Source organism: Taudactylus pleione, unplaced genomic scaffold (assembly GCF_031769625.1).
Source record: "Taudactylus pleione unplaced genomic scaffold, aTauple2 ptg000731l, whole genome shotgun sequence".
Classification (NCBI taxonomy): Eukaryota; Metazoa; Chordata; class Amphibia; order Anura; family Myobatrachidae; genus Taudactylus; species Taudactylus pleione.
Window position 1 is genome coordinate 273,445 of NW_028285133.1, and position 27,702 is coordinate 301,146.

Genomic DNA, 27,702 nt, shown 5'->3' on the forward strand with positions numbered 1-27,702 from the left:
AGCTCAGGCACCATAGCAGCCACACCAGTTGCACCCACAGTAGATACACCACTGTTTGCATGCATGTTAGCAAACAGTGGGGGTCTTTGCAGGATCAATTAGAATGGGGTTATAGGCAAGGACAATGTAAACACAAATAATGGCTGCAGGTGCAATTCAGGGTCCAGTCTTCAACCCGGACAATACCATATCCCAGCTAGTAAAACATATAAAACTCATGAATGTGGATATGTAATTAATTATTATGTTGTCCAGTGTCGGCTCCTTACCTGTCTGGCCGGAGGGTCTGCACATCATAGCCTGCAGTCTATGCTGCCCTTTCCTCACTTGCCATCCCCGTGATTGACAGCTGATGTCACAGGGAGGTGGGGCTTAAGTACGTCGGCCACGAGGGGTATAGAGCCTACATAAGGGGCATGGTTTAAGCCCAGAGCAGCTAGCAGACAGTCTGTCTTTTAGGGGCTGGATCAGCTGCAGCCCTTATGAGCCAAAGAGGGCTGTCGTAATAGCAGGGGAGTGGCTTCCCATAAGTAGCACTCTCTTTGCTATTGCAGTCCGGACTGGCAGTCCCAGGGGCAGAAAACACCTCCCACTGGGTCTGCCTGTCTGGCTGTAATCAGCAGGCAGTGCTTCCAATGAGAAGTCATAGCCACTGCTAGACTGTCTCTGCGAATGATGGATTTTACTGGGGGTCCCGCAGCCCCTAGGTAACATCCACCACTGAGCTGTCTATTTTACACAAAAAGACGGGAATGTGAGGTTTGTTTGACATGTATTTTTACTCTTCCATTCATTATAGTAATATTAAAAGAAAGGATGTCTTGTTAAAGGAATTAGAATTAAGGGCCTGATTCAGACCCACTCGCGAGCGGCTGTCCGCTCGCAAGTGGGTCGATGTTATGGACTGAGCATGCGCACGACGGAGGGAGCTCCGTCGTGCGCATGCGCCAGACGCGACGAGCGAAGGAAAGTCCTTCGCTCGTTGTGTCCGATCAAAGGGGGCGTGCTGTCAATGTTGATTGTCAGTGATGTCAGTGGGAGTGATTTTGGCTCTGATAGAGCTAAAATCACTCCGGAGCTTGCGGTTGAAAACCTCAACCGCAGGCTCCGGCTCGCAAATTCGATGGTCGCGATGGTCTCGACCATCGCGACCATCACAATGCACGCTCGTATAGCCTGTGGGTGGTGACCCACAGCTATACGAGCGTCCAGGAGGACGCTCCATGAAAATGGAGCCCGGCCCTCATTCAGAGCGTGCGCTCTGCTCAGAGCGTACGGCTCTGAATGAGGGCCTAAATCATTTAAATCCGAATTCCCACCTAGGAAAATATTTTAATGAAATGTTCAAAACAATGTTTTAGATTCTATATGTTTTCATGCAATGAATGAAGATACACTGCTGTTAAGATACTGAATGAAGCCATCTTCAAAAACGCCATGGCTGTGCTTGATGGCAAATATATTTGTTATATTTTCATGTCATGCTTTTCTATCATAAAATGATCGTCCTGATCACTTACACACCACTCACTGTTTGCAGAACTTAAACCTGGCTAAAAACAATTGTCCTATTAATAATAAACCTCAGGAAGACAGAATGACCAAATATATAGAGATAATTATATGTTAATATTATCTCTGCGACAGATATGAAGACAGTTAACACCTAAATAGTGATACTGTGCAGATGGTGTACAATAAAACGTTAGCTTGCCTGGTACCTCACTTTATAAAATGATGAATATGACAATACTGCATAACATAAGTAATAGATTTCTTAACAGATCCTATCAGAGCCGGCCTTTGGAGTGTCACTACCGGCATAGTTATATTATTTTATAATCACAGGTGTATGTTCTCTTTGTTGGCATGGGCACTCCGCCCCAAGTAAACACTTTTTGCTAAACAGTCTCACAATCTGGTGCCTTCAGCCTTCACTTGGCTGTCGGGTGGCAGAGGCTTGCCCAGGTGCTGTCCTAGAGTTGGACCATACTTGTATCCGGAACTGGATTCCACCACTTCTTTCTTCAGCAGGAACCCATTAGACATGTCTTCAAAGTCCTGGATAGGAAGGAATTTGATGGTTCGCTCATCCCAGATAGTCTCCAGCCGCTTCTCCCAGCTCTTGAGTATCCCAGTGCGAGCTTCCTGAGGTAAGTAGGCCACGGCAAATGTGATTTGTGGTTCCAGGACTTGGAACCCACAGAAATTCAGAATCCCGCTCTGCAAATACACAAATCATATGAGTCAACCCGTTTGGTAACCTGATAAAAGAATGTTCTGTGAATTTCTGCTACTACAGCCCCAAACTATGAGGGAGCCCCAAGCAACGAAAATGGTGCCAGTGTGAACAGGCAGCCTGACAGCCCAATTCTATATAATGGAACCGAACCAGACCCATAAAGGGATATGTGCTTCCACAGCGTGCTCACATCGACATCCACAGCCGCTGATTTTTTTATTTTGTGAAATCCCCTTATTTCAGTAACAGATTACACTGAGGCACACAGCAAGTAGAAAACAGAGAGGTCTATTTACTAAGTCTTGATTGGTGCCTAACCCTAATTTCCCTCGGGGCTCCCTAAACCTAACACCCCCCCCCCGCGCGGCTAGACGCTGAGGCACCCGGCTTACCTTCGTTCGGTATGCCAGGAGTCGGGATTCCGTAGTGGGTCTAATGATAGGTGTCGGGATTTCGACGCCTATCTTTAGTCCCATGTTGGGCTGTCAGTGTTGGGAATTTGCCCCCCCTCCCCCCCGCCTTGTGGCCCGATCTCACCCAGGACTCGCGGATTTTGCAACACTTACTCGCACCTTGAGGGAACTCGCAGCTATTAGGATTGAACACTATGGGAGAGTGAAGTTTCACATTTAACTTAAAAAAAGTCTATATTTTTTAAAGTCAAAGGAAAAACAATGTATACATTCAAACCTCGTGACATTGGTAAATCAATGCATTGTACGTGGCGCCTCTTATGCACTTTCAACAGCCCATTGAGTATTTCCATTACAGACGGGTAACCCAGGCATTTGGAATAGCACCCTACTGTCACTTCAAGTGCCAGTGGTCAACAGCACTGTAACTCCCTCCATTTGTAAGGAAATCCCATGTTCAGTAGGCTGGCCTAGGAAAGAGGCTTGTGTCATAGATGCACCTGTGCTTGTGATTAGTTGTGTAAAAATTACAGCGAACACGTGTGTAGTGGGAAATTCTAATTTATTGCTGTAGGATTCCAAATTGTATAAAATAGTAAAGCTCATTAATGCAAGACAGAGGGTTGATTTATCAATCTAGGGCTGTAAGTAGGGATGTACGACCGGTGCGGCCGCACACAGCGCAGGGCTCTGTGGATGGAACCGTTGCCACCCCAGGGCCCCTGCTTCTGGACGCTGCGGCAGTGCTGCCTGTAGCATCCATTGTACGCTACAGACGGGCACCCTGCAATAATTACAGCTGCTGGAGGGCCCGCCCCTTTATGAGTGACATCATGCCCAAAGGGTGCGGGATCGGCACAGAGCGCTCACAGCCCTTGTCACGGTTCTCTATCAGTCCGTGAAAAGAGTGTATAAGTGAACCAGTGGAGAAGTTACCATAGCAACCAATCAGCTTAGAGGTAACATTTATCAAGTACATTCTATAAAATGATGCATGCTGATTGGTTGATACAGCCAACTCTTTACTGGTTCAATTCACTCTTTTCACTGCTTGATACATGAACCCCTGTCAATCTCTTAAGACACTTTCTCTGTGATCAGGTGTAATTGTACAGCAGTATATGATCACAATGACAGCTGAGAAATCACCATAAGAGCATTGGTGCAGGGCTGATACCCCCATCTTTCCTACTAAGTTAACACCCACCTTCCCAGACACTTGATATTCCTAGTACCAGCAGCTCCCAAGGACAAAGAGCATACAATCTAACCATCTCTGTAAGTAGTAGACTTATCTGTCAGACCTTCTTATTATATTAGTAGCTTTGTGGCGGAGGTACGCTGGCATGGCAACACTAATAGCATGGTACCAGGATGAAGTAGGTGTAGCGAAGGTGTGACCAGGCAGGATCAAAACCTAAGTATAAACATGAGGGTTACCATACCTGCAGTGGCCATAAAATAACATTTAGGTCTCCATTGATCCCTTTAGTTGTGTACATTGACTCCGGGCCACCAGTGGTGAATGACAGAATGGCTTTCTTGTTCTGTTACAAAAAAGTTAAATAAAAATATATATATTCATACATTTAGAAATAATGTGAAAACATCTGCTAAACAAATGATACCATCCACAGTGCTAGCTGTTTTTCGGCCCACATGCAAATAAAGACTTAGGAGTCTATTTACTAAGCAGTGTTAGGAGACAGAGTGAAAAGTGATAAGAAAGTGATAAGGTGCCAGCCAATCAGCTCCCAACTGTCATTTTTCAAACACAGCCTGTGAGATGACAGTTGGGAGCTGATTGGCTGGCACCTTATCACATTCTTATCACTTTTCACTCTGTCTCCTAACACTGCTTAGTAAATAGACCCCTTAACATGCAATAGAAATCTCATTATTTCTCTAGCTATGTATTAGTTTTTTTTTTTGTTGTTTTTTTTTGCATACTCATGTGGTTTTATGACAGTCACATGCCACATACGGGAAGTTTTTTTCTGCTGTATAATAGAGATTTTAGCAGTGTTAACGATGCATAATATGGAATGTGCTTGTTGCACAAAAGTAAATGGTAAATGGTGTGTACAGCATGGGCACAGGTAAAGATGTAAGTGTATGTGACGTGTGCCTGGGGTAATACACGTGCCTATGCCACTGTTGCTGACTGAAATGCTCCTTAAGCAGGACCATAACTAGGGGTGTGCCAGTGGTGCTGCCGCAAAAAGCGCAAGGCTCTGTGGGCGACACCATTGCTGCCCCGTGGTCCCTGCATCTGGCAAGGAAATTTCTTGGAACAGCATCATGTAGCCAGAGTCACTGCTGCAGCGCCGCCAGAGTATCCTTTGGACGCTGCAGACATGGACCCTGCAGCCTTTACAGCACCCCGAAGCATCGTGAGGATGCTCCCGCGCGGCTGCTGTTTTTTTTGCCGTTGAGGCCCCGCCACCTCCGCATGACGTCATATTTCCGGAAACACGCTATTTTTGCATGTGATTTAGAGGAGGTAATTTACTCCATTTAATGGCCAACTCTGCATCAGGCCCATTTTGTTTGACAAGCAGTAACTTTTGAACCAATCATCTCTCAGTAACAGTTTAAGTTCTTGCAACAAGAACAAGTATAAATACATATTTATATTTAAGTATTAATATATTTTTTAGAGACGACTAGCAAGAAAACATTTACATCTTCTGACATTTATAATAATTCTAAAGCATTAGTTAGAGAAGGTAAAAAATGGCACAAATAATATGGAAACCAATGGGCCTGATTCAGGGGTGGGCAGCAAAGAGAGCTGCAAATGCTTCTTCTTACACAGCGTGTCTGCGTCTTTATACTGATACCGCAGCCGATGGGATTCATACAGAGACACCCACCGACTGCGACTCAAATCCACTATTTTGCGTAATTGGTCGCACATCGGTCATTACAGCAGCTCTATGGTTGCTCAGAATATCAGTCGGAATATGGCCGCTGCTGCCAATGCAACTGGGAAAAAAAGACACAGAAGCTGGCCACAGCACACCTGCATCTAACTAGCGAACTCCCACAGAGGAATGCCCACTGAAATTGTCTCTTTCTGCATCCAGATTCGTTATGCTTCCCCCAACGGCAACCTTTGGGACGTATGCGCAGACTGAAACCTATGTCCACCTCTGCATCAGACCCTCAGTGAGGTCATGGGTTCATCTTCAGTTCTTAGGTGAATTCTAGGCTGCATTCTTGTGCATGTTGGCTCAGTACAAAAAGGCATTGGTGTGGCATTACCTTGAATGGTCCTTCGGAATACATTGTCTGAAAACTGTATGCAAAACCCATGCAGAACATCCGTTCCACCCATCCTTTCATTATGGCCGGCATTCCAAACCATTGTAAGGGAAACTGTGAAGACAGGAGATATGCTGCTGAATGTGTCATAATAAATTCCTACCCTCATAAAGCACTCAATAAGGAGACCAACATTACAATGTGGTAAGTATTATACAAAGGACTACTTTCAAAGTGAGCCAGTCGCTTACACACAATGAAGGCGCCATATGGTGAGCTGAAATATACCAAAGGGATTGTAAATGTTAATTCCTGAGGAACCAGTGATGTCACTAAGACACCCTTTGGCTCAGTGATGTCACTGGTTTCTTATTGATTGATAGGTTGCATACTGATGAATGTGGTTCAATCAACAAAACGGCAAAACGCCAATTATTTGGATTTCAGCAAGACAATCCTAATTTGCGAACCTTGATAAAAAAAATGTATATATATATATTTTTTTTAAAGTGCCATGCAGATGTCTCAGACCGGTTTCAAATTAGCCCTAATATTTGTCGAGGTGTGAAAACTGGGGATTTTTTGCCGATAATCCCCATTTTTCACAGATGTATTTTTTTCCCATTTCCAATTATAATTGGATACCGCCCTAAGTATTTTCACACACAGAGAAACATAATTGTTATGTATTCAAAATCACCACAATGGGCGATCGGAAGATCCATTAGCTGAGTTTCATACCTGTCAAGAGTCCTAATTTTCTGTAACAGAAAGGGGTGTGGGCAGGGACGGACTGGGGCTGTAGTTCAGCCCTGGCAGCAGTCGACCCTGTGCGTGCTCCTTAGGTGCAGGCGCTTGCAAAGGGGGCATGCCTCGAGTCACGGGGGCCTGGCCTTACGGCACGTTCCCATCTCTTCCCAGCCCATCACTGCCGCCACCCCTTCCCTCCCCCTGAGTGTATACCATGTATCCGGTGGCGTGGGGTGGAGGGCGGTGGCACTTCCACCCTCCTCAAGCCGATCCTGAGGCCATCGGCCCTTCTGGCCAGTCCGGCCCTGGGTGTAGCTTACTGAAAGCCAACATACCATGTCTGGGTGTGGATGGGGCAGATCTGGGTGTGATTTTAGGGTGTTGCCTAATTTTTCATGATCCCCCAGTCATGAATTTTGTCAGCTATATTGACAGTATAAATATCTAGGCTGGCAAATAAACATTCTAGCATGCGCCCCTCACTTTTTTAGTTTTATTGTGACCAGAGAACAGACACTTTATAGTTGGGATACTGCACTCTAATTCTCCATTCCTATTGTGTTTACCCTGCTCCTCCAGTCATGCATGTTAGCTGTAAAGCTGCATACACACGTAAAGATTTTCTGTCCAACCACCCAACTAGTTGATTGGTTGGAATGAAAATCTGGTAACGTATGGGAGTAATGGGGATCAGCAATTTGCTCCTAAATGCCAGAAAACAGATAAAAATGGTCGGTCAGACAAGTTTGTTAAATGTTTGATCTAAATAATTTGTTCAAACAACAGTTTTTGTCCATTTTCCGGTGTTTGGGAGCAAATTGCTGATTGTCATTTACTTTCATACCTTACCAGATTTTCATTCCAACCAATCACCTAGTTGGCTGGTTGGACAGAAATCTTTATGTGTGTATGCAGCTTTACTCTAGAAGCAGCAGATGTACCTGGAAAATTACGAGGTCGGCTTTTTCAAGCTTTTTCTGCTCTTCAACAATGTCTTTGGCAAGACGCCCTTCCTTCCATGCTTCCAAAGTCTCGGCGCCATATTTGAAGTTTTTCGGGTCCTTCGGTTTCCCTATGTAAAATTTCCAGGAGAAAAGTATATGCATGGATGCGGTTACATTGCAACCTTGGGAGGCACTCAGGCTAAGTGGGGCATTGTTACTGAACTGGACCCATTACCTATACAGCAATTTTATGTGATGAACCCAAACCTTCCAACATTACAGGACACAAAATCAGGGGAAAACATTTTTACCATATAAAAGATCTGCTCAGGTCACGCCGAATCAGCCCCAGTCACACGCTCGTTTGAAAGGCCACACCTAAACCATGCAAATCAGTGGTGGGCAACAGGCTGCCCATGGGTCACCAGTGAAATAGCTGATTTCCTTTGTATTGTCCAAAATTATTCCACAGTCATTTTTAAAAAAAAATCTGTTTTCTTCTTATTATTATTATTATTATTATTAAAAAATATTATTTTCAAAAATAATAAAATACAAAATACAGTAGCATCAAAATGCGGCGTACATGAGCAACAAAAATAAGTCTCAGGACAATGCATTTTCATGTAAAATCCACAGTCATCTTTACACTGTATGAGATTATGTATTTAAAGTTCAACATATTAATGCCCCTATATTTTACGATGGGATCTTCAAAAAAAAGGTCTCTTAGCACAACAGTAATGGACACAAGCTGAGAGCTTTGTGCTTTATATCTCAGTGATGTCAAGGATTTATAGTGAACCGAAGGCTGCTGAATTCTCATTAATACAGGGAACAAAGAATGCAGGTGCACACTCAGGCCCTGATTTAGAGCCGGACGCTCTGACAGAGCGCTCGCTCTGAATCAGGGCCGTCCCTGCTCCTTTTTGGAGCAGCCTCCTGGCCGCTCGCATAGCTGTGGGTTACCACCCACAGCTATAGTGAGCGGCCAAAATGATGGTCACGATGGTAAAGACCATCGCAACCATCAGGCTTGCGACAAGACCCTGTGGTAGGGTCTCGTCTGCCGCAAGCCCAGGGATGTTTTTGGCTCTATCAGACCCAAAAGCACTCCCACTGACATCACTAGTGATGTCAGTGGGGCCGGACCCAGACGGTAGGCGTTCCCATGGGAACGCCTCCGTCTGGGCAGCCACGCCCCCCAAAGGGGGCGTGCTGTCAATCACCATCGACAGCACGCCCCCTTTGGTGCGAGACCCTTAACGACGGCTTGGCCGTCGTTATTCGGGTCTCGCGTATGCGCACGACGGAGGTGCCTCCGTCATGCACATGCGCACTTTTGCACCATCGACCCGCTTGCGAGCGCTCAGCGCTCACGAGCGGGTCAGAATCAGGCCCTCAGTACTAAGAACAATGATAGTCAAAATAATCCTGATAAACTCGTCAGGCCCATCCACCGCATCAAGGTGAACCCCATCAGATAGGTCCCTAACATCCTCATGAATAACAAATCAGCCCACAAAACTGCTGCTTTAGGTTATATTTTAGATTATGACCTACTTAGAAATGGTGGGGATATATATATATATGTTTAAGTACATTGATAATTACCTTTGATATCATCACGTGACAATACGGGGTTAAATTTCATTTCATAAAGGTCCGAAACCAAAACCTTCCACCCCTTCCTCTTCAGAGCAGCCACCGCTGCCTCCTTCATGGCGTAATTAAAGGATGTCCGCTCCTGGTGAGCGAAAACGATCAGCGCTGTTTTGGCTATGTGTAAAGATATATACATAACACAGAAAATACAGTTTAAGTATATAAGACTGAAATGAGTATAATGTTATCTGTACTTTTTTGTGTGTTGTTCTTTTCCTCAGGGGCAGCTTTAATACAGATTAAAATTAAACTACTCCCACTGTCCTAATTTATCCCCCAACAGTCGGGATTATTATGGCAATATAAGTCCAAACTCACAATTTGGGGACAAGTGTAAGGACATTATTCGTGGCCCTGACGGGATCTGGGTTCTGATATAAAATGTTACTTTTTTTTTTTCAATTCATGAATAATGTGAGGTAACAAGTGATAGTTCTGCCTTGTTGATGGATCTATTTTTTATATATAAATTGTTTTTATTGAAGCATTGTATAAAAAATTATACATTGTACAGAGCAATCAGAAATACAATCAATGTTTCAGAAAGTGATGACCTCAGCAAAGATACATAAGGAAATTAGCTGAGCAATATAAATCAACATGCAGTATCTATAAGAATTCCCGACATACAGCATACAGGGAACATTGTTCATTTGAATTTGAAGAATAACAATTATTAATACATTATACAATAAAGTTATAACAGTTTCAATGAATATACTGTATCTGGAAGTATTTCCAATACACAATATAAGGTGAATATTGCTGATTCGACTATAAATAGCAACAATTACTGAAATATTGTACAACAAAATTATAATAGCTTATAGAGAACTGAAAGAAAAAGAAAAGAAAGAGGGAAAAAAAAACCCAAAATATATATTTAAAAAAAAATATATATATATATACTCTCTCTCAACCCAATCCCCAGCCATCACCCAGAATATAAGATCTCAGCCAGTAGTGGACACAAAATCCACTGGGGGGGTCATTATCCAGTGAACGTAATAAGTTCCAGGATGTGTTTTTAAGATGGTGTATTTGACTTCTCATTTCCGGAGATAGAGTAAAGGCCCCCATACATCAGAGATGGATTGCAGCAATCGTGCAATTTGCAATCGATTGTGTATAAAAATCTGCAATGTATGGGCTTCACAGATCGCAGATTGCAACCAAAAAGTGATTGGAATTGTTAAATCTGATTGTCCAAAGGCCCCCATACATCAGCAATCTGAAAACCACAATTGGACAATTTGAAGATTTATTGCCCGATCTTAGGATTTCACAATCGAGTAATCTGCGCCCATACACTACAGATCTTTTTCAGTGATTTGCAGATCGATTGCAGCAAACACAGATCTGGCAATCTTGAAAGGCCCATCATTTTGCTAGAAACGGTCTGCAAATCTGCTGATCATGTCCATACACTAGCAATCTATAGCCCCAATCGATCTGTGAAATCCAACATGTTGGACAATCTGATTAAACAATTCCAATCACTTTTTGGTTGCAATCTGCGATCTGTGAAGCCCATACATTGCAGACTTTTATACACAATCGATTGCAAATTGTACGATTGCTGCAATCCATCTCTGATGTATGGGGGCCTTAATCTGATTAAACAATTCCAATCACTTTTTGGTTGCAATCTGCGATCTGTGAAGCCCATACATTGCAGATTTTTATACACAATCGATTGCAAATTGCACGATTGCTGCAATCCATCTCTGATGTATGGGGGCCTTTAATATGTAAAGGCCCCCATACATCAGCAATCGATTGTGGCAATTCTGCAATTTGCAATCGATTGTGTATAAAAATCTGCAATGTGTGGGCTTCACAGATCGCAGATTGCAACCAAAAAGTGATTGGAATTGGTAAATGAGATTGTCCAACATGTTGGATTTCACAGATCGATTGGGGCTGTAGATTGCTAGTGTGTTGAGATGATCAGCAGATTTGCAGACCGTTTCTAGCAAAATGATGGGCCTTTCAAGATTGCCAGATCTGTGTTTGCTGCAATCGATCTGCAAATCACTGAAAAAGATCTGTAGTGTATGGGCGCAGATTGCTCGATTGGGAAATCCTAAAATCGGGCAATAAATCTTCAAATTGTTCAATTGTGGTTTTCAGATTGCTGATGTATGGGGCCTTTAACTCTCCCACATGGTGAAAAACTCCTCGGTATCATAAGTGAAATAATTAGCACCACCTGTGGATCTTTGGCAATGGATCAGCCAGCAATGAACACACCTGTGCACCTGCTAGGATATCTGGAAAAGTGAGGACTAATAAAGGCCCCCATACATCAGAGATGGATTGCAGCAATCGTGCAATTTGCAATCGATTGTGTATAAAAATCTGCAATGTATGGGCTTCACAGATCGCAGATTGCAACCAAAAAGTGATTGGAATTGTTTAATCAGATTGTCCAACATGTTGCATTTCACAGATCGATTGGGGCTGTAGATTGCTAGTGTATGGACATGATCAGCAGATTCGCAGACCGTTTCTAGCAAAATGATGGGCCTTTCAAGATTGCCAGATCTGTGTTTGCTGCAATCGATCTGCAAATCACTGAAAAAGATCTGTAATGTATGGGTGCAGATTGCTCGATTGGGAAATCCTAAGATCGGGCAATAAATCTTCAAATTGTTCAATTGTGGTTTTCAGATTGCTGATGTATGGGGGCCTTGAGGTCCTGATTCAGAGATGGACTGTATTGCAGAGCCGCAGGAAGACCCTGCAACATGACCCCTTCCATCAGGTACAAAATGCTCTGCTCCTACACTTCCCTTTTAGGGCCATATCCAATTAGGTGCGAAAAGTCAGTTTCTGCGGAAAAATATCGCCGGTGATGTAATTTCGCCATGCAAAAACTTTTCCTCGTATTCAATTCCGGAGACTTTCGCTGGTGCGGGAAGTCAATGCAATGGACCCGGCGAAAAAGTTTTGCCTATGAATATGTGTCGAAAAAAAGTGCAGAATTGGGGTTTTGGGTTGCAAATGCCCGGAAAACCACCTAGCACCCTTGGGACAGTCCTCCAAAGGTAAACTGTGTCAAAAAAAGTTTAAATAATACTTAAGAACACCCCAAAAAAGCACTTTCATTTTGGGGGCGAAAAATACCAAAGTTGGGGGACAAACTTAAAAACTAGCTAAATAGACCCCAGGGGGTTCCCCAAGTATGCCCCAGGTGTTTTTAAGTTTGCAGGTTCTTGCGGCAGGTGGATTTTTAAAAAATTTTAAAACTTCACTTTAGGAACTTTAAAATATGCTAACATCCATTTTCATGTACCCCAAATTTGCTGGGACTACTTATATTCTGCAAAAAAACTGCTAAATGCTATTCTTCACCACTTCTGAAAATACACTAATTAGCAGCTATTGAGAACATTTAAGTACCCCAAATACCTTCAGCAGGCCTATTCGGGGGTATCTATAGTGATCCCCAATGTCAGTGCATCTTTTGGGGGGTGTCAGGCTGATTTCCTCAAATCTGACAGCACTCTTCGCCAAGTCCGAATTCGCTGGGTCCCGTTTTCGCTGATTACTAATTGAATACGAAGATAAGCAGGGTCGAGCACAATACTTTTTCGGATGGAAAACCAGTGATGTTGGCGAAAAGCCGGGCATGCGAAAACTACGGGACTTTTCGCACCTGATTGAATATGCCCCTTAATGTATGAATGCAGTCACCTGTGTTGAATTGATTAAATGATGTGAAGGGTGTTCAGCAATAATCAATTAAGAGTGAAGTCCAGGAGCGGAGAATTTTGTACCTGGTGGAACTTAAGGCCCCATACATCAGCAATTGATTGCAGCAATCGTGCAATTTGCAATCGATTGTGTATAAAAAATGTTCCTGATTCAATCGATTGTGGCAATTCTGCAATCTGCAATCGATTGAAAAAGGGAAAGAGTTTTATACACAATTGATTGCACATTGCACAATTGCTGCAATCAATTGCTGATGTATGAGGGCCATTAGGGGTCACGTTGGAGGCTTTGGGGCCTATTCATGATGTTAATTATGGGGGTTCGGACCCTGATAATTAACATTCTAACTCGCTGCGGGTTCCAGAGCAATTCATCTATGTTCCGGAGCAGTGACGGGAGTGCGCATGCACAACCTACAGATCAGGCATGCGTACAAGAGCCCCGAAGTCCGGCAGAAGGCCCTCGACAGGAGCAGAGGAAACCGAAAAGGAGCGGGTATGGGGAGTATTCGCCATTCACCATTATATCGGAGCTTGATGAGTTCTGTTCCCATAGTAGTGTATGGGGACAGCGGGCCATTCCAAAAGAGGAAGGTAAGTAGGAGATATCTGTGCTACTAGTGTATGGGGACAGAGGGCCATTCCGCCAGAGGAAGGTAAGTAGGAGATATCTGTGATACTAGTGTATAGGGACAGCGGGCCATTCCAAAAGAGGAAGGTAAGTAGGAGATATCTGTGCTACTAGTGTATGGGGACAGAGGGCCATTCCGCCAGAGGAAGGTAAGTAGGAGATATCTGTGATACTAGTGTATGGGGACAGCGGGCCATTCCGCCAGAGGAAGGTAAGTAGGAGATACCTGTGATCCTAGTGTATGGGGACAGCGAGCCATTCCGAAAGAGGTAGGTAAGCAGGAGATATCTATGATACTAGTGTATAGGGACAACGGGCCATTCCGCAAGAGGAAGGTAAGCAGGAGATATCTGTGATACTAGTGTATGAGGACAGCGGGCCATTCCGCCAGAGGAAGGTAAGTAGGAGATCTCTGTGATACTAGTGTATGGGGACAGCGGGCCATTCCGCAAGAGGAAGGTAAGTAGGAGATCTCTGTGATACTAGTGTATGGGGACAGCGGGCCATTCCGCCAGAGGAAGGTAAGCAGGAGATATCTGTGATACTAGTGTATGGGGACAGCGGGCCATTCCGCCAGAGGAAGGTAAGCAGGAGATATCTGTGATACTAGTGTATGGGGACAGCGGGACATTCTGCCAGAGGAAGTTAAGTAGGAGATCTCTGTGATACTAGTGTATGGGGACAGCGGGCCATTCCGCCAAAGGAAGGTAAGCAGGAGATATCTGTGATACTAGTGTATGGGAACAGCGGGCCATTCCGCCAGAGGAAGTTAAGTAGGAGATATCTGTGATATTTCCTGCTTTACCTCTGTGATCAATGGCCAGATAACTTAATTTTTATAATTGCAGGTGAAAATGTGCATTTTCACCTGCTTTTGGAAAAATTAAGTGATGATGAATAAGCCCCTATGTACCATCCAACTAATATTCTAATGTAGTAGGAGGTTTCTGTAGGAAATGGACACCTCCTGTTGGCATCTGCGATCCGATGAGCGCAGCGCACGTAGTCCGTAGCTACTTTGGCCTGGCCGCGTAAGCTGAAACTTATGTGCGCGTGCTGAAAAAGTGGGCATGGTCCTCAGTAGCAATGCTCCTTATGCAGAGCCCCCTGTAGTAGTGCCCCTTATACAGTGCCCTCAGTAGTGCACCCTTATACAGTGCCCCCAATAGTGCCACATACACTGCACTATGAATGGCTGGCCCTACTGCCACATATAATGGGTTACTGTGATCACTGTCCCTGTATATGTCTGATGTATTACATTCACTGCACTATGTATGGCTGGTCCTACTGCCGAATATAACGTGATACTGTGATCACTGGTCCTGTATATTTCTGATATATTACATACACTGCACTATGTATAGCTGGTCCTACTGCTGCATATAACAGGTTACTGTGATCACTGGCCCTGTATATGTCTGATGTATTACATACACTGCACTATGTAGGGCTGGTCCTACTGCCGCATATAACATGTTACTGTGATCACTGGCCCTGTATATGTCTGATGTATTACATACACTGCACTATGTAGGGCTGGTCCTACTGCCGCATATAACAGGTTACTGTGATCACTGGCCCTGTATATGTCTGATGTATTACATACACTGCACTATGTAGGGCTGGTCCTACTGCCGCATATAACAGGTTACTGTGATCACTGGCCCTGTATATGTCTGATGTATTACATACACTGCACTATGTAGGGCTGGTCCTACTGCTGCATATAACAGTTTACTGTGATCGCTGGCCCTGTATATGTTGTATTACTCTGCACTATGTATGGCTGGCCCTACTGCCACATATAACAGGTTATTGTGATCGCTGATCCTGTATATGTCTGATGTATTACATACAATGCACTATGTATGGCTGGTGCTACTGCCACACATAACAGGTTACTGTGATCGCTGGTCCTGTATATGTCTGATGTATTACATACACTGCACTATGTATGGCTGGTGCTACTGCCACATATAAAAGGTTACTGTGATCGCTGGTCCTGTATATGTCTGATGTATTACATACACTGCACTATGTATGGCTGGTCCTACTGCCACATATAACATGTTACTGTGATCACTGGCCCTGTATATGTCTGATGTGTTCCATACACTGCACTCTGTATGGCTGACCCTACTGCCGCATATAACGTGTTACTGTGATCACTGGCCCTGTATATGTCTGATGTATTACATACACTGCACTATGTATGGCTGACCCTACTGCTGCATATAACGGGTTACTGTGATCACTGGCCCTGTATATGTCTGATGTATTACATACACTCCACTATGTATGGCTGACCCTACTGCTGCATATAACGGGTTACTGTGATCACTGGCCCTGTATATGTCTGATGTATTACATACACTGCACTATGTATGGCTGACCCTACTGCTGCATATAACGGGTTACTGTGATCACTGGCCCTGTATATGTCTGATGTATTACATACACTCCACTATGTATGGCTCGTCCTACTGATGCATATAACGTGTTACTGTGATCACTGGCTCTGTATATGTCTGATGTATTACATACACTGCACAATGTATGGCTGGCCCTACTGCCACATATAACATGTTACTGTGATCACTGGCTCTGTATATGTCTGATGTATTACATACACTGCACTATGTATGGCTGGCCCTACTGCCACATATAACATGTTACTGTGATCGCTGGCCCTGTATATGTTGTATTACACTGCACTATGTATGGCTGGTCCTACTTCCGCATATAACGTGATACTGTGATCACTGGTCCTGTATATGTCTGATGTATTACATACACTGCACTATGTATGGCTGGTCCTACTACCGCATATAACAGGTTACTTTGATCACTGGCCCTGTATATGTCTGATGTATTACATACACTGCACTATGAATGGCTGGTCCTACTGCCACATATAACATGTTACTGTGATCACTGGCCCTGTATATGTCTGATGTATTACATACACTGCACTATGTATAGCTGGTTCTACTGCCGCATATAACAGGTTACTGTGATCACTGGCCCTGTATATGTCTGATGTATTACATACACTGTACTAGGTATGGCTGGTCCTACTGCCGCATATAACAGGTTACTGTGATCACTGGCCCTGTATATGTCTGATGTATTACATACACTACACTATGTATGGCTGGCCCTACCGCCACATATAACATGTTACTGTGATCGCTGGCCCTGTATATGTCTGATGTATTACATACACTGCACTATGTATGGCTGGCTCTACCGCCACATATAACATGTTACTGTGATCACTGGCCCTGTATATGTCTGATGTATTACATACACTGCACTATGTATGGCTGGTCCTACTACCGCATATAACAAGTTACTTTGATCACTGGCCCTGTATATGTCTGATGTATTACATACACTGCACTATGTATGGCTGGTCCTACTGCCACATATAACATGTTACTGTGATCACTGGCCCTGTATATGTCTGATGTGTTCCATACACTGCACTATGTATAGCTGGCCCTACTGCCGCATATAACGTGTTACTGTGATCACTGGCCCTGTATATGTCTGATATATTACATACACTGCACTATGTATGGCTGGTCCTACTGCCGCATATAACAGGTTACTGTGATCACTGGCCCTGTATATGTCTGATATATTACATACACTGCACTATGTATGGCTGGTCCTACTGCCACATATAACAGGTTACTGTGATCACTGGCCCTGTATATGTCTGATGTATTACATACACTGCACTATGTAGGGCTGGTCCTACTGCCGCATATAACATGTTACTGTGATCACAGGCCCTGTATATGTCTGATGTATTACATACACTGCACTATGTAGGGCTGGTCCTACTGCCGCATATAACAGGTTACAGTGATCACTGGCCCTGTATATGTCTGATGTATTACATACACTGCACTATGTAGGGCTGGTCCTACTGCTGCATATAACAGGTTACTGTGATCACTGGCCCTGTATATGTCTGATGTATTACATACACTGCACTATGTAGGGCTGGTCCTACTGCTGCATATAACAGTTTACTGTGATCGCTGGCCCTGTATATGTTGTATTACTCTGCACTATGTATGGCTGGCCCTACTGCCACATATAACAGGTTATTGTGATCGCTGATCCTGTATATGTCTGATGTATTACATACAATGCACTATGTATGGCTGGTGCTACTGCCACACATAACAGGTTACTGTGATCGCTGGTCCTGTATATGTCTGATGTATTACATACACTGCACTATGTATGGCTGGTGCTACTGCCACATATAAAAGGTTACTGTGATCGCTGGTCCTGTATATGTCTGATGTATTACATACACTGCACTATGTATGGCTGGTCCTACTGCCACATATAACATGTTACTGTGATCACTGGCCCTGTATATGTCTGATGTGTTCCATACACTGCACTCTGTATGGCTGACCCTACTGCCGCATATAACGTGTTACTGTGATCACTGGCCCTGTATATGTCTGATGTATTACATACACTGCACTATGTATGGCTGACCCTACTGCTGCATATAACGGGTTACTGTGATCACTGGCCCTGTATATGTCTGATGTATTACATACACTCCACTATGTATGGCTCGTCCTACTGATGCATATAACGTGTTACTGTGATCACTGGCTCTGTATATGTCTGATGTATTACATACACTGCACAATGTATGGCTTGCCCTACTGCCACATATAACATGTTACTGTGATCACTGGCTCTGTATATGTCTGATGTATTACATACACTGCACTATGTATGGCTGGCCCTACTGCCACATATAACATGTTAGTGTGATCGCTGGCCCTGTATATGTTGTATTACACTGCACTATGTATGGCTGGTCCTACTTCCGCATATAACGTGATACTGTGATCACTGGTCCTGTATATGTCTGATGTATTACATACACTGCACTATGTATGGCTGGTCCTACTACCGCATATAACAGGTTACTTTGATCACTGGCCCTGTATATGTCTGATGTATTACATACACTGCACTATGTATAGCTGGTTCTACTGCCGCATATAACAGGTTACTGTGATCACTAGCCCTGTAGATGTCTGATGTATTACATACACTTTTCTAGGTATGGCTGGTCCTACTGCCGCATATAACAGGTTACTGTGATCACTGGCCCTGTATATGTCTGATGTATTACATACACTACACTATGTATGGCTGGCCCTACCGCCACATATAACATGTTACTGTGATCGCTGGCCCTGTATATGTCTGATGTATTACATACACTGCACTATGTATGGCTGGCTCTACCGCCACATATAACATGTTACTGTGATCACTGGCCCTGTATATGTCTGATGTATTACATACACTGCACTATGTATGGCTGGTCCTACTACCGCATATAACAGGTTACTTTGATCACTGACCCTGTATATGTCTGATGTATTACATACACTGCACTATGAATGGCTGGTCCTACTGCCGCATATAACATGTTACTGTGATCACTGGCCCTATATATGTCTGATGTATTACATACACTGCACTATGTATAGCTGGTCCTACTGCCGCATATAACAGGTTACTGTGATCACTGGTCCTGTATATGTCTGATGTATTACATACACTGCACTATGTATGGCTGATCCTACTGCCGCATATAACGAGTTACTGTGATCACTGGCCCTGTATATGTCTGATGTATTACATACACTGCACTATGTATGGCTGGCCCTACTGCCGCATATAACAGGTTACTTTGATCACTGGTCCTGTATATGGCTGATGTATTACATACACTGCACTATGTATGGCTGGTCCTACTGCCACATATAACGTGTTACTGTGATCACTGTCCCTGTATATGTCTGATGTATTACATACACTGCACTATGTATGGCTGGCCCTACTGCCATATATATAACAGGTTACTTTGATCACTGGTCCTGTATATGTCTGATGTATTACATACACTGCACTATGTATGGCTGGTCCTACTGCCACATATAACATGTTACTGTGATCACTGTCCTTGTATATGTCTGATGTATTACATACACTGCACTAGGTATGGCTGGCCCTACTGCCGTATATAACAGGTTACTGTGATCACTGTCCCTGTATATGTCTGATGTATTACATACAATGCACTATGTATGGCTGACCCTACTGCTGCATATAACGGGTTACTGTGATCACTGGCCCTGTATACAGTATGTCTGATGTATTACATACACTGCACTATGTATGGCTGGTCCTACTGCCGCATATAACATGTTACTGTGATCACTGGCCCTGTAAATGTCTGATGTATTACATACACTGCACTATGTATGGCTGGTCCTACTGCCCCATATAACAGGTTACTGTGATCACTGGCCCTGTAAATGTCTGATGTATTACATACACTGCACTATGTATGACCATACATGCCTACTCTCCCGATTTGGCCGGGAGCCTCCCGAAAATCGGGCGCCGCTCCTGGCCCCCCGGAAAAGTAGGCAGTTCTCCCGACTTCTTCAGTCCCCCCACAATGTAGCGCTAAACTCCCGCTGCGGAGGGGCTTATGACGCGATTCGCGTCATCATAACCCCGCCCCCTGCCTTGCAATGCCGGAAATATTGACTTTGTGTAGCGGGGGCGGAGCCTAAATGATGTGATCGTGTGGCTCCGCCCTCAACCCCGCCCTGAAAACTGGTAATGTGTCCAGTCACGCCCCCTCTATACAGGCCCCGCCCCCTGCTAAATCGACCTGGCTGCTTCCTCCCGGAGGAGGCAGCCAGGATGTAGACAAGTATGTGTATGGCTGGTGCTACTGCCGCATATAACGGGTTACTGTGATCGCTGGCCCTGTATATGTCTGATGTATTACATACACTGCACTATGTATGGCTGGCCCTACTGCCGCATATAACAGGTTACTGTGATCACTGGCCCTGTATATGTCTGATGTATTACATACACTGCACTATGTATGGCTGGCCCTACTGCCGCATATAACAGGTTACTGTGATCACTGGCCCTGTATATGTCTGATGTATTACATACACTGCACTATGTATGGCTGGTCATACTGCCACATATAACGTGTTACTGTGATCACTGGCCCTGTATATGTCTGATGTATTACATACACTGCACTATGTATGGCTGACCCTACTGCCTCATATAACATGTTACTGTGATCACTGGTCCTATATATGTCTGATGTATTACATACACTGCACTATGTATGGCTGACCCTACTGCCACATATAACAGGTTACTGTGATCACTGGCCCTGTATACAGTATGTCTGATGTATTACATACACTGCACTATGTATGGCTTGTCCTACTGCCGCATATAACGTGTTACTGTGATCACTGGTCCTGTATATGTCTGATGTATTACATGCACTGCACTATGTATGGCTGGTCCTACTGCCACATATAACGGGTTACTGTGATCACTGGCCCTGTATATGTCTGATGTATTACATACACTGCACTATGTATGGCTGGTCCTACTGCCTCATAACATGTTACTGTGATCACTGGTCCTGTATATGTCTGATGTATTACATACACTGCACTATGTATAGCTGACCCTACTGCCTCATATAACATGTTACTGTGATCACTGGTCCTATATATGTCTGATGTATTACATACACTGCACTATGTATGGCTGACCCTACTGCCACATATAACAGGTTACTGTGATCACTGGCCCTGTATACAGTATGTCTGATGTATTACATACACTGCACTCTGTATGGCTGGCCCTACTGCCGCATATAACATGTTACTGTGATCACTGGTCCTGTATATGTCTGATGTATTACATACACTGTACTATGTATGGCTGACCCTAGTGCCGCATATAACATGTTACTGTGATCACTGGCCCTGTATATGTCTGATGTATTACATACACTGCACTATGTATGGCTGGTCCTACTGCCACATATAACATGTTACTGTGATCACTGGCCCTGTATATGTCTGATGTATTACATACACTGCACTATGTATGGCTGGTGCTACTGCCGCATATAACATGTTACTGTGATCACTGGCCCTGTATATGTCTGATGTATTACATACACTGCACTATGTATGGCTGGTCCTACTGCCACATATAACGGGTTACTGTGATCACTGGTCCTGTATATGTCTGATGTATTACATACAATGCACTATTTATGGCTGGTCCTACTGCCACATGTAACATGTTACTGTGATCGTGGCCCTGTATATGTCTGATGTATTACATACACTGCACTATGTATGGCTGGTCTTACTGCCACATATAACATGTTACTGTGATCGTGGCCCTGTATATGTCTGATGTATTACATACACTGCACTACAGTATGAATGAGGCAGACTATAGCTTGTTACAAGATACTTATGCCCTCTCGATGAGCTGGCCACACTCGCTCTAACATCAAGCATTTAGAATCTCACCTCTAGACCACCGCAATACACCAGTATGCAGCCAAAATGAGGGGACACTTAGAGGCATCTTATGCAGTTACTCAAATACTGTTGGGCTCCTACTAGCCGTCCTATAGGAGCACCCTAGTTACACCTTTGCTTATGTGTTTTCTCATTGCACATGTAAGCGTACAAAGTGCCGGGAGACGCAGTGTCTTGTGAATTTTGATCGCATTTCCATTAACACATGAATTGGTATATCTGGGCTGTAACGGAACATTCTCACATAGGCAAAGTCCTGGGTGGGCGTGATGACTTACCTCCTGCACAAGTATAGACGGGCGCCAGTGCGCCCTGGTGGTGATGGTTCATATCAAGCCAAGCGTACGTATAGGAGGTGTGCACACGGTTGTGGTATATGTCAACATGCATGATAATGACACCACCAAGTTGACATGTTAAAAATGTTGACAGATGACATGTCAACATCCACAATGTTGACACTGACATAATGTTGACACTGTGAATGTCGACAGTACTATTTTAGCTTAAAACTAACCCTAATTGCAGCCAAACCCTAACCCAAATGATAGCCTAACCCTAACTGCATGTGTCAACATTGTTACTGTCAACATTTTGAATTTACGTCTTATTGTAATTATCTGCAAAATAATCTAACAATACAATGACTGTTATGTTGGGCACACATTGGTCAACATATCGGGTGTTCAATTGAACGGCCGATATATATCGGGTGCCCGTTGGCCATGGTGTACCAACGATATATCTGTGAATGATGATTGATAATGAGATCAGATCCGTCATATCAAAGTGAAACCCATTTCTACCACTACCATTACTGCCACACCAGCCATATCCGCATCCGTTCGCACCACACGGCACAATGTGCCCAACAAGACCTCACACCCCACTAATACTGACTTAGGACCACTGACTGGACATCCACCCTGTACACCCAAGACCACCGCACATCTGATTAAACCAGATACGGACGCATCACCTCAGCAACCACAACAGCCCCCTGACGCTCCATCCCATGTGACCACATACGGCAGATGTATACCTCATCCGACCCGGACTAACGCACGCCACATTGACGGAAATTAACCTCTACTAACACCCACCCGCAGATCACCCAAACTAGCACCCGTCACATTAGGATCATCACACAGAGATGTCCGTTAACACTGACCACCCCGTCCGCCTACTGCAATCCTCATTCCCATTATCCACACTACCACCAGCACAACCATCACCTGTCATTACCACTCATGACCACCACACCTCTACCTGCAACCCCCCCCCCCCACACCGCACCAACACCCATCTATCCGTCCCACACACACTAAACACATACACTCCATACTGAGCCACACAAGTACTGAATCTGATTACACTTATCACTCCTGCTAGTCCCTGCACACCCCTGCACCTCATCACCATTCAGCAAATTCCTGTACACACCTGCACCACATTGCATTACCTTACAAACAAACCACTGGCCTAATTGGATTACACTGATCACTCCAGCAAGTCCCTGCACACACCTGCACCTCATCACCATTCAGCAAGTCCCTGCACACACCTGCACCTCATCACCATTCAGCAAGTCCCTGCACACACCTGCACCTCATCACCATTCAGCAAGTCCCTGCACACACCTGCACCTCATCACCATTCAAACACACCATTGGCCAAATCTGATTACACTTATCACTCCAGCTAGCTCCTGCACACACCTGCACCGCATCACCATTCAGCAAGTCCTTACACACACCTGCACTGCATTACCTTTCAAACACACCATTGGCCACGTGAGTCACCTGACCACAACCCCACCCCCAGAAGTGCACTACATAAGAACCTCAGAATCATTGATCCTCTCACACCTCCTTGAAGAAGGCACCAGTGCCGAAACGCGTTGGAGAATCAGCAACTCCCACCAACCACCAGAACTCTGACCATTGTACTCATTACCACACCACAAAGAAAGGCTGCAGAGGATCCAGCACCGCGCCGCAAGGCAGACCCTGGGTCTCCCCCACCAGCCTCATCACTGTGCCCAATACCACCCATTGACTCCACGGGACCGTGGATCAACCCCATCATGTGGCTCTCCACATCGCATCACACCACCAAAGAACATCGACGGGCGCTCGGCTGCCAGACACCCCGTGGGCTCGCGGAGGTGTCATGTAACATCCGGCTAACACCTGGGATCACAGCCAAAGGTGGAAAGAACCACAGGACAATCCACACCTACCGGTAGGTACAAAGATCCCAGAGACAGAGCAGGACGCCGCTACTGCACTAAGTTCTGGACTTTATTCACACCCCACATCCCGGTTCATTAAGACTGTAGACCATAGGTCCAGCAGGGGAATGTGCAGGAGTAAGGAAAGGAGCCCACTGAAAGGGTACACCCACTCCCCAACCGAGGATCACAATACTTATCTGCTAATCCCCACACCATATAACGGAACTACCTAGGGAAGCATTGTGCCTTACCCAATAAAAGGTTGGATCCTACACTTATTGTCTGCCTCATTTGTATTCACCCACGTACACCCACAAACATTATCTATACAACAGCCACATACCCACACTTCCATTTCCCCAACAGTCCCACATTTCCACTCCCTTCCTATCCCACAACCACCCTCCCCCCCCTATTTTCACCTTCCCTTTCTCCCACACACACCCCTGGGAGCGCACGTGTACCACATTTTCCTCCCTGTAAATGATGTCATTCACAGACATATTGCGTCGACTGTGCTGCACAGCCGATGCCCAATATATCTGCAGATATATTGGGGCATCGTGCTGTGTGTACGGGCATACATCTGCTGCACGGGCTGGCGGTGATTGACAGCTCAACTGGACGGGCATATGTAAATGCCCGCCCCATTGTGATGTCAGTCACAACTAATCGGGCAGTCTATGCAGAACATATGAAGGTCAGTCGGGTCAGGTGTGTACCCACCTTTCGTAGCATTCACTCCATTTGCAAAGGCAAGATTATAGGGAAGATGTGTCACACCTTTGACACAGATAAAGTGGAGAAATTGCATATAGCAACCAATCAGCTTCTAGCTTTCCTATATCTAGCACAGTCTATGAAAAGACAATTAGGAGCCGATTGGTTGCTGTTGCCAATTTCTCCACTTTATCTCTCTCGAAGGCTTGATGCATCTACAGGATAAAGATCCTGTGTATATATATATATATATATATATATATATATATATATATTCTACTGTAAGTAATAATAACACAGAGATTTCCAAGATCTTCTAAAGCATTTTAAATACGTACCGGCCATAATTCCCTTTATGGACCTCTCTGGGGAAGCCGTCCGAGTCCTGCTCACTTACAGTCTAGTACTGAGAAAGTGAGGGAGAGAATTGGCTTTTTATAGCTCCAGCAGGCTGCCGATCCCAGTCAGACTAGTAGTGTCACATTGTAACACAGGTTAGTATGAGGGATTGTTAGGTTTACCTAATGATAAGGGAACACTCCCTGCCTCTCTGCCTCTAGTTGTACAGTAGACTAGACCCCAAGCAATTAACAGGTAGAGTCCAAACAGACCTGTTCTTGTTGCTGGTCCTTATCTGACAGGTGTAAATGCTAATTTTTTCATGCATGTTAAAGTGGAATGTGATTTTAAACATCATCCCATTAAATATATTAAAATAATATTCTCTCTCTCTAGGATTTTTATATTAAATATAGAAAACACTTTTAAACACTCTATGGAGAGGTGTGGAGCAGAAATATTGTATATTTATTGTAACAATTTTTCAAATTTAGGTTTTGCATCCCCTTTATCCAGAAGCATTTTATAGGAGGAGGGGATCCGTGTGTGATCACCATCCAGACCTCACCCTGGCGCTGGTGCATCATGCACCGCGAATATTTCTGCAGCAGCCGCTGCAAGGTACGTATATTCGGTAGGTGTGGGGTTTGCGGATCTCTGTCAGATTTGTCCGTATAACAGCTGGGTCCAGGGGGGCACTTATAGTGCGGTCATACAATGACCACATGCTCCTCTAGATGCCATCAGGAACATTTGCTGTATGTTTCCGACTGACATCCGTTAGATCTCAATTGGAATCAGTGGTGTTTTTGGGTCCATATAGTTTGCAGCCAATCAGGTCCAAAATGGCCTATTTGGCCATCACATTTGCAGCATGTAGGCAGTGTTGGAATTGCCCACACAGATACCAGGGCAATTCCCCCGGCCTCACGGCCCCGTGTGCACCGCACACTCTGCAGCCAGTATAGATAGGTCACTGCCTTTATGCCCTTATGAAGGCAAGACCACATCTATATATCAATGCAGGGTGACACAGGTGCAGAGGCCGGGCTGCAGGGAATAATCTGGGATCACGGTGTGACCTGCTCTTGTGGATTGTTTGTGGCGCTTTGGCTTAGGCCAGTGCTGAGCGAGTGACCTAGGGGTAGTGCGACTGTACGGTCCATTAGACCACTCCAACTGGACTTTGGGAATAAGGAAATTCAATTTATTAGACATTCTGCCTTTTCAATTGGACACAGCCCACTTTTCCCAAACATTTATCAACGCCATAATCAATATTAACAATACATATATAAATCATCTTGGAATTTCTATAGGAATGTTTATGGAGTGATATTACAGTCAGGGCAAAGTCCCAAAAAATACTGAGTAAGATCTCTTTTATCACGACAATGTAACCTAAATCATATAAGGGATTAGCGGTATGGAGGCCATGCATGCCTGTAGCTAAACAATATTTACAGTAAATCATTACCATTCGGCCATTCAGCAGGTGAGCGGATGGTAATAACTGAGCTACAGTATGAAATGAGTCAGAATTCATTTACTATCAGGGGTGATTTTCAGTGGGGATGACAACCCCAGCACTAGCTTACATTATGCATGAAATTGTATTAAAAGTCTGGTATTATAGGTCATTATTAATAACATTCCCCTCTGGTCACCAGCATAAAACTCAGCACAATACAATTAAAAACAGGCAGAAGATATTATTCAAGCAAACACAAAGCCCGTAGAACTCTGATTATCTATAATTAGGGTAACCTTTGACCTTGTTGTGTTTCCGTACCATAAACTGCCCATACACTGACTGCTCAACCTGGCCCCTGGCCAGCCAGATCTCTGTCAGATTGTCCGTATAACAGCTGGGTGCAGGGGGGCACTTATAGTGCGTTCATACAATGACCACATACACATCTAGATGCCATCAGGAACATTTACAGTATGTTCCCGACTGACATTTGTTAGATCTCAATTGGAATCAGTGATGTTTTAGGCCCATATGGTTTGCAGTCAATTAGGTCCAAAATTGCCTATTTTGGCCACCAAATTTGCAGCATGTAGGCAGTGTTGCAAATTGCCCAACCAGATTGAAAAAATCCACAGAAGTGGATAAAATTGCGTCACTGTCCGATACACATTCCTGTGTTTGTATCCAGCAATTGATTAGTGAACATTCCCTCCTATAAATCAGACGCTGTATAAGATCGGAGTCCCAGCCGGAGCACTACTACTAGCAGGCGGGCCGTGCATGCCCAAGCTGGCCGCAAGAGGACCAGGAACTGATGCGGCTAAATATCCCATTGTTGGTTATTTC

The 27,702-nt window shown here is 44.4% G+C and overlaps 1 protein-coding gene across 4 annotated transcripts; it reads right to left on the reverse strand.

Moving 5' to 3' along the window:
* Positions 1-1,710: 1,710 nt before the first annotated feature.
* Positions 1,711-25,489, reverse strand: LOC148477236 (NAD(P)H dehydrogenase [quinone] 1-like). 4 transcript variants are annotated; one of them, XM_088456969.1, is made up of 6 exons: positions 25,382-25,489; positions 9,231-9,395; positions 7,614-7,744; positions 5,923-6,036; positions 4,101-4,202; positions 1,711-2,223 (listed from the first exon to the last, which is right to left on the reverse strand). In XM_088456969.1, exons 1-6 carry the CDS (start codon positions 25,386-25,388, stop codon positions 1,912-1,914), a joined length of 831 nt encoding a protein of 276 aa, XP_088313095.1. In that variant the 5' UTR covers positions 25,389-25,489; the 3' UTR covers positions 1,711-1,911. The 4 variants fall into 4 exon arrangements, with proteins under 4 accessions (XP_088313095.1, XP_088313098.1, XP_088313094.1 ...); XM_088456972.1 differs by having other exon boundaries at positions 9,231-9,363; positions 25,382-25,476; XM_088456968.1 differs by lacking the exon at positions 25,382-25,489 and adding an exon at positions 12,696-12,921 and having other exon boundaries at positions 9,231-9,363.
* Positions 25,490-27,702: the final 2,213 nt, after the last annotated feature.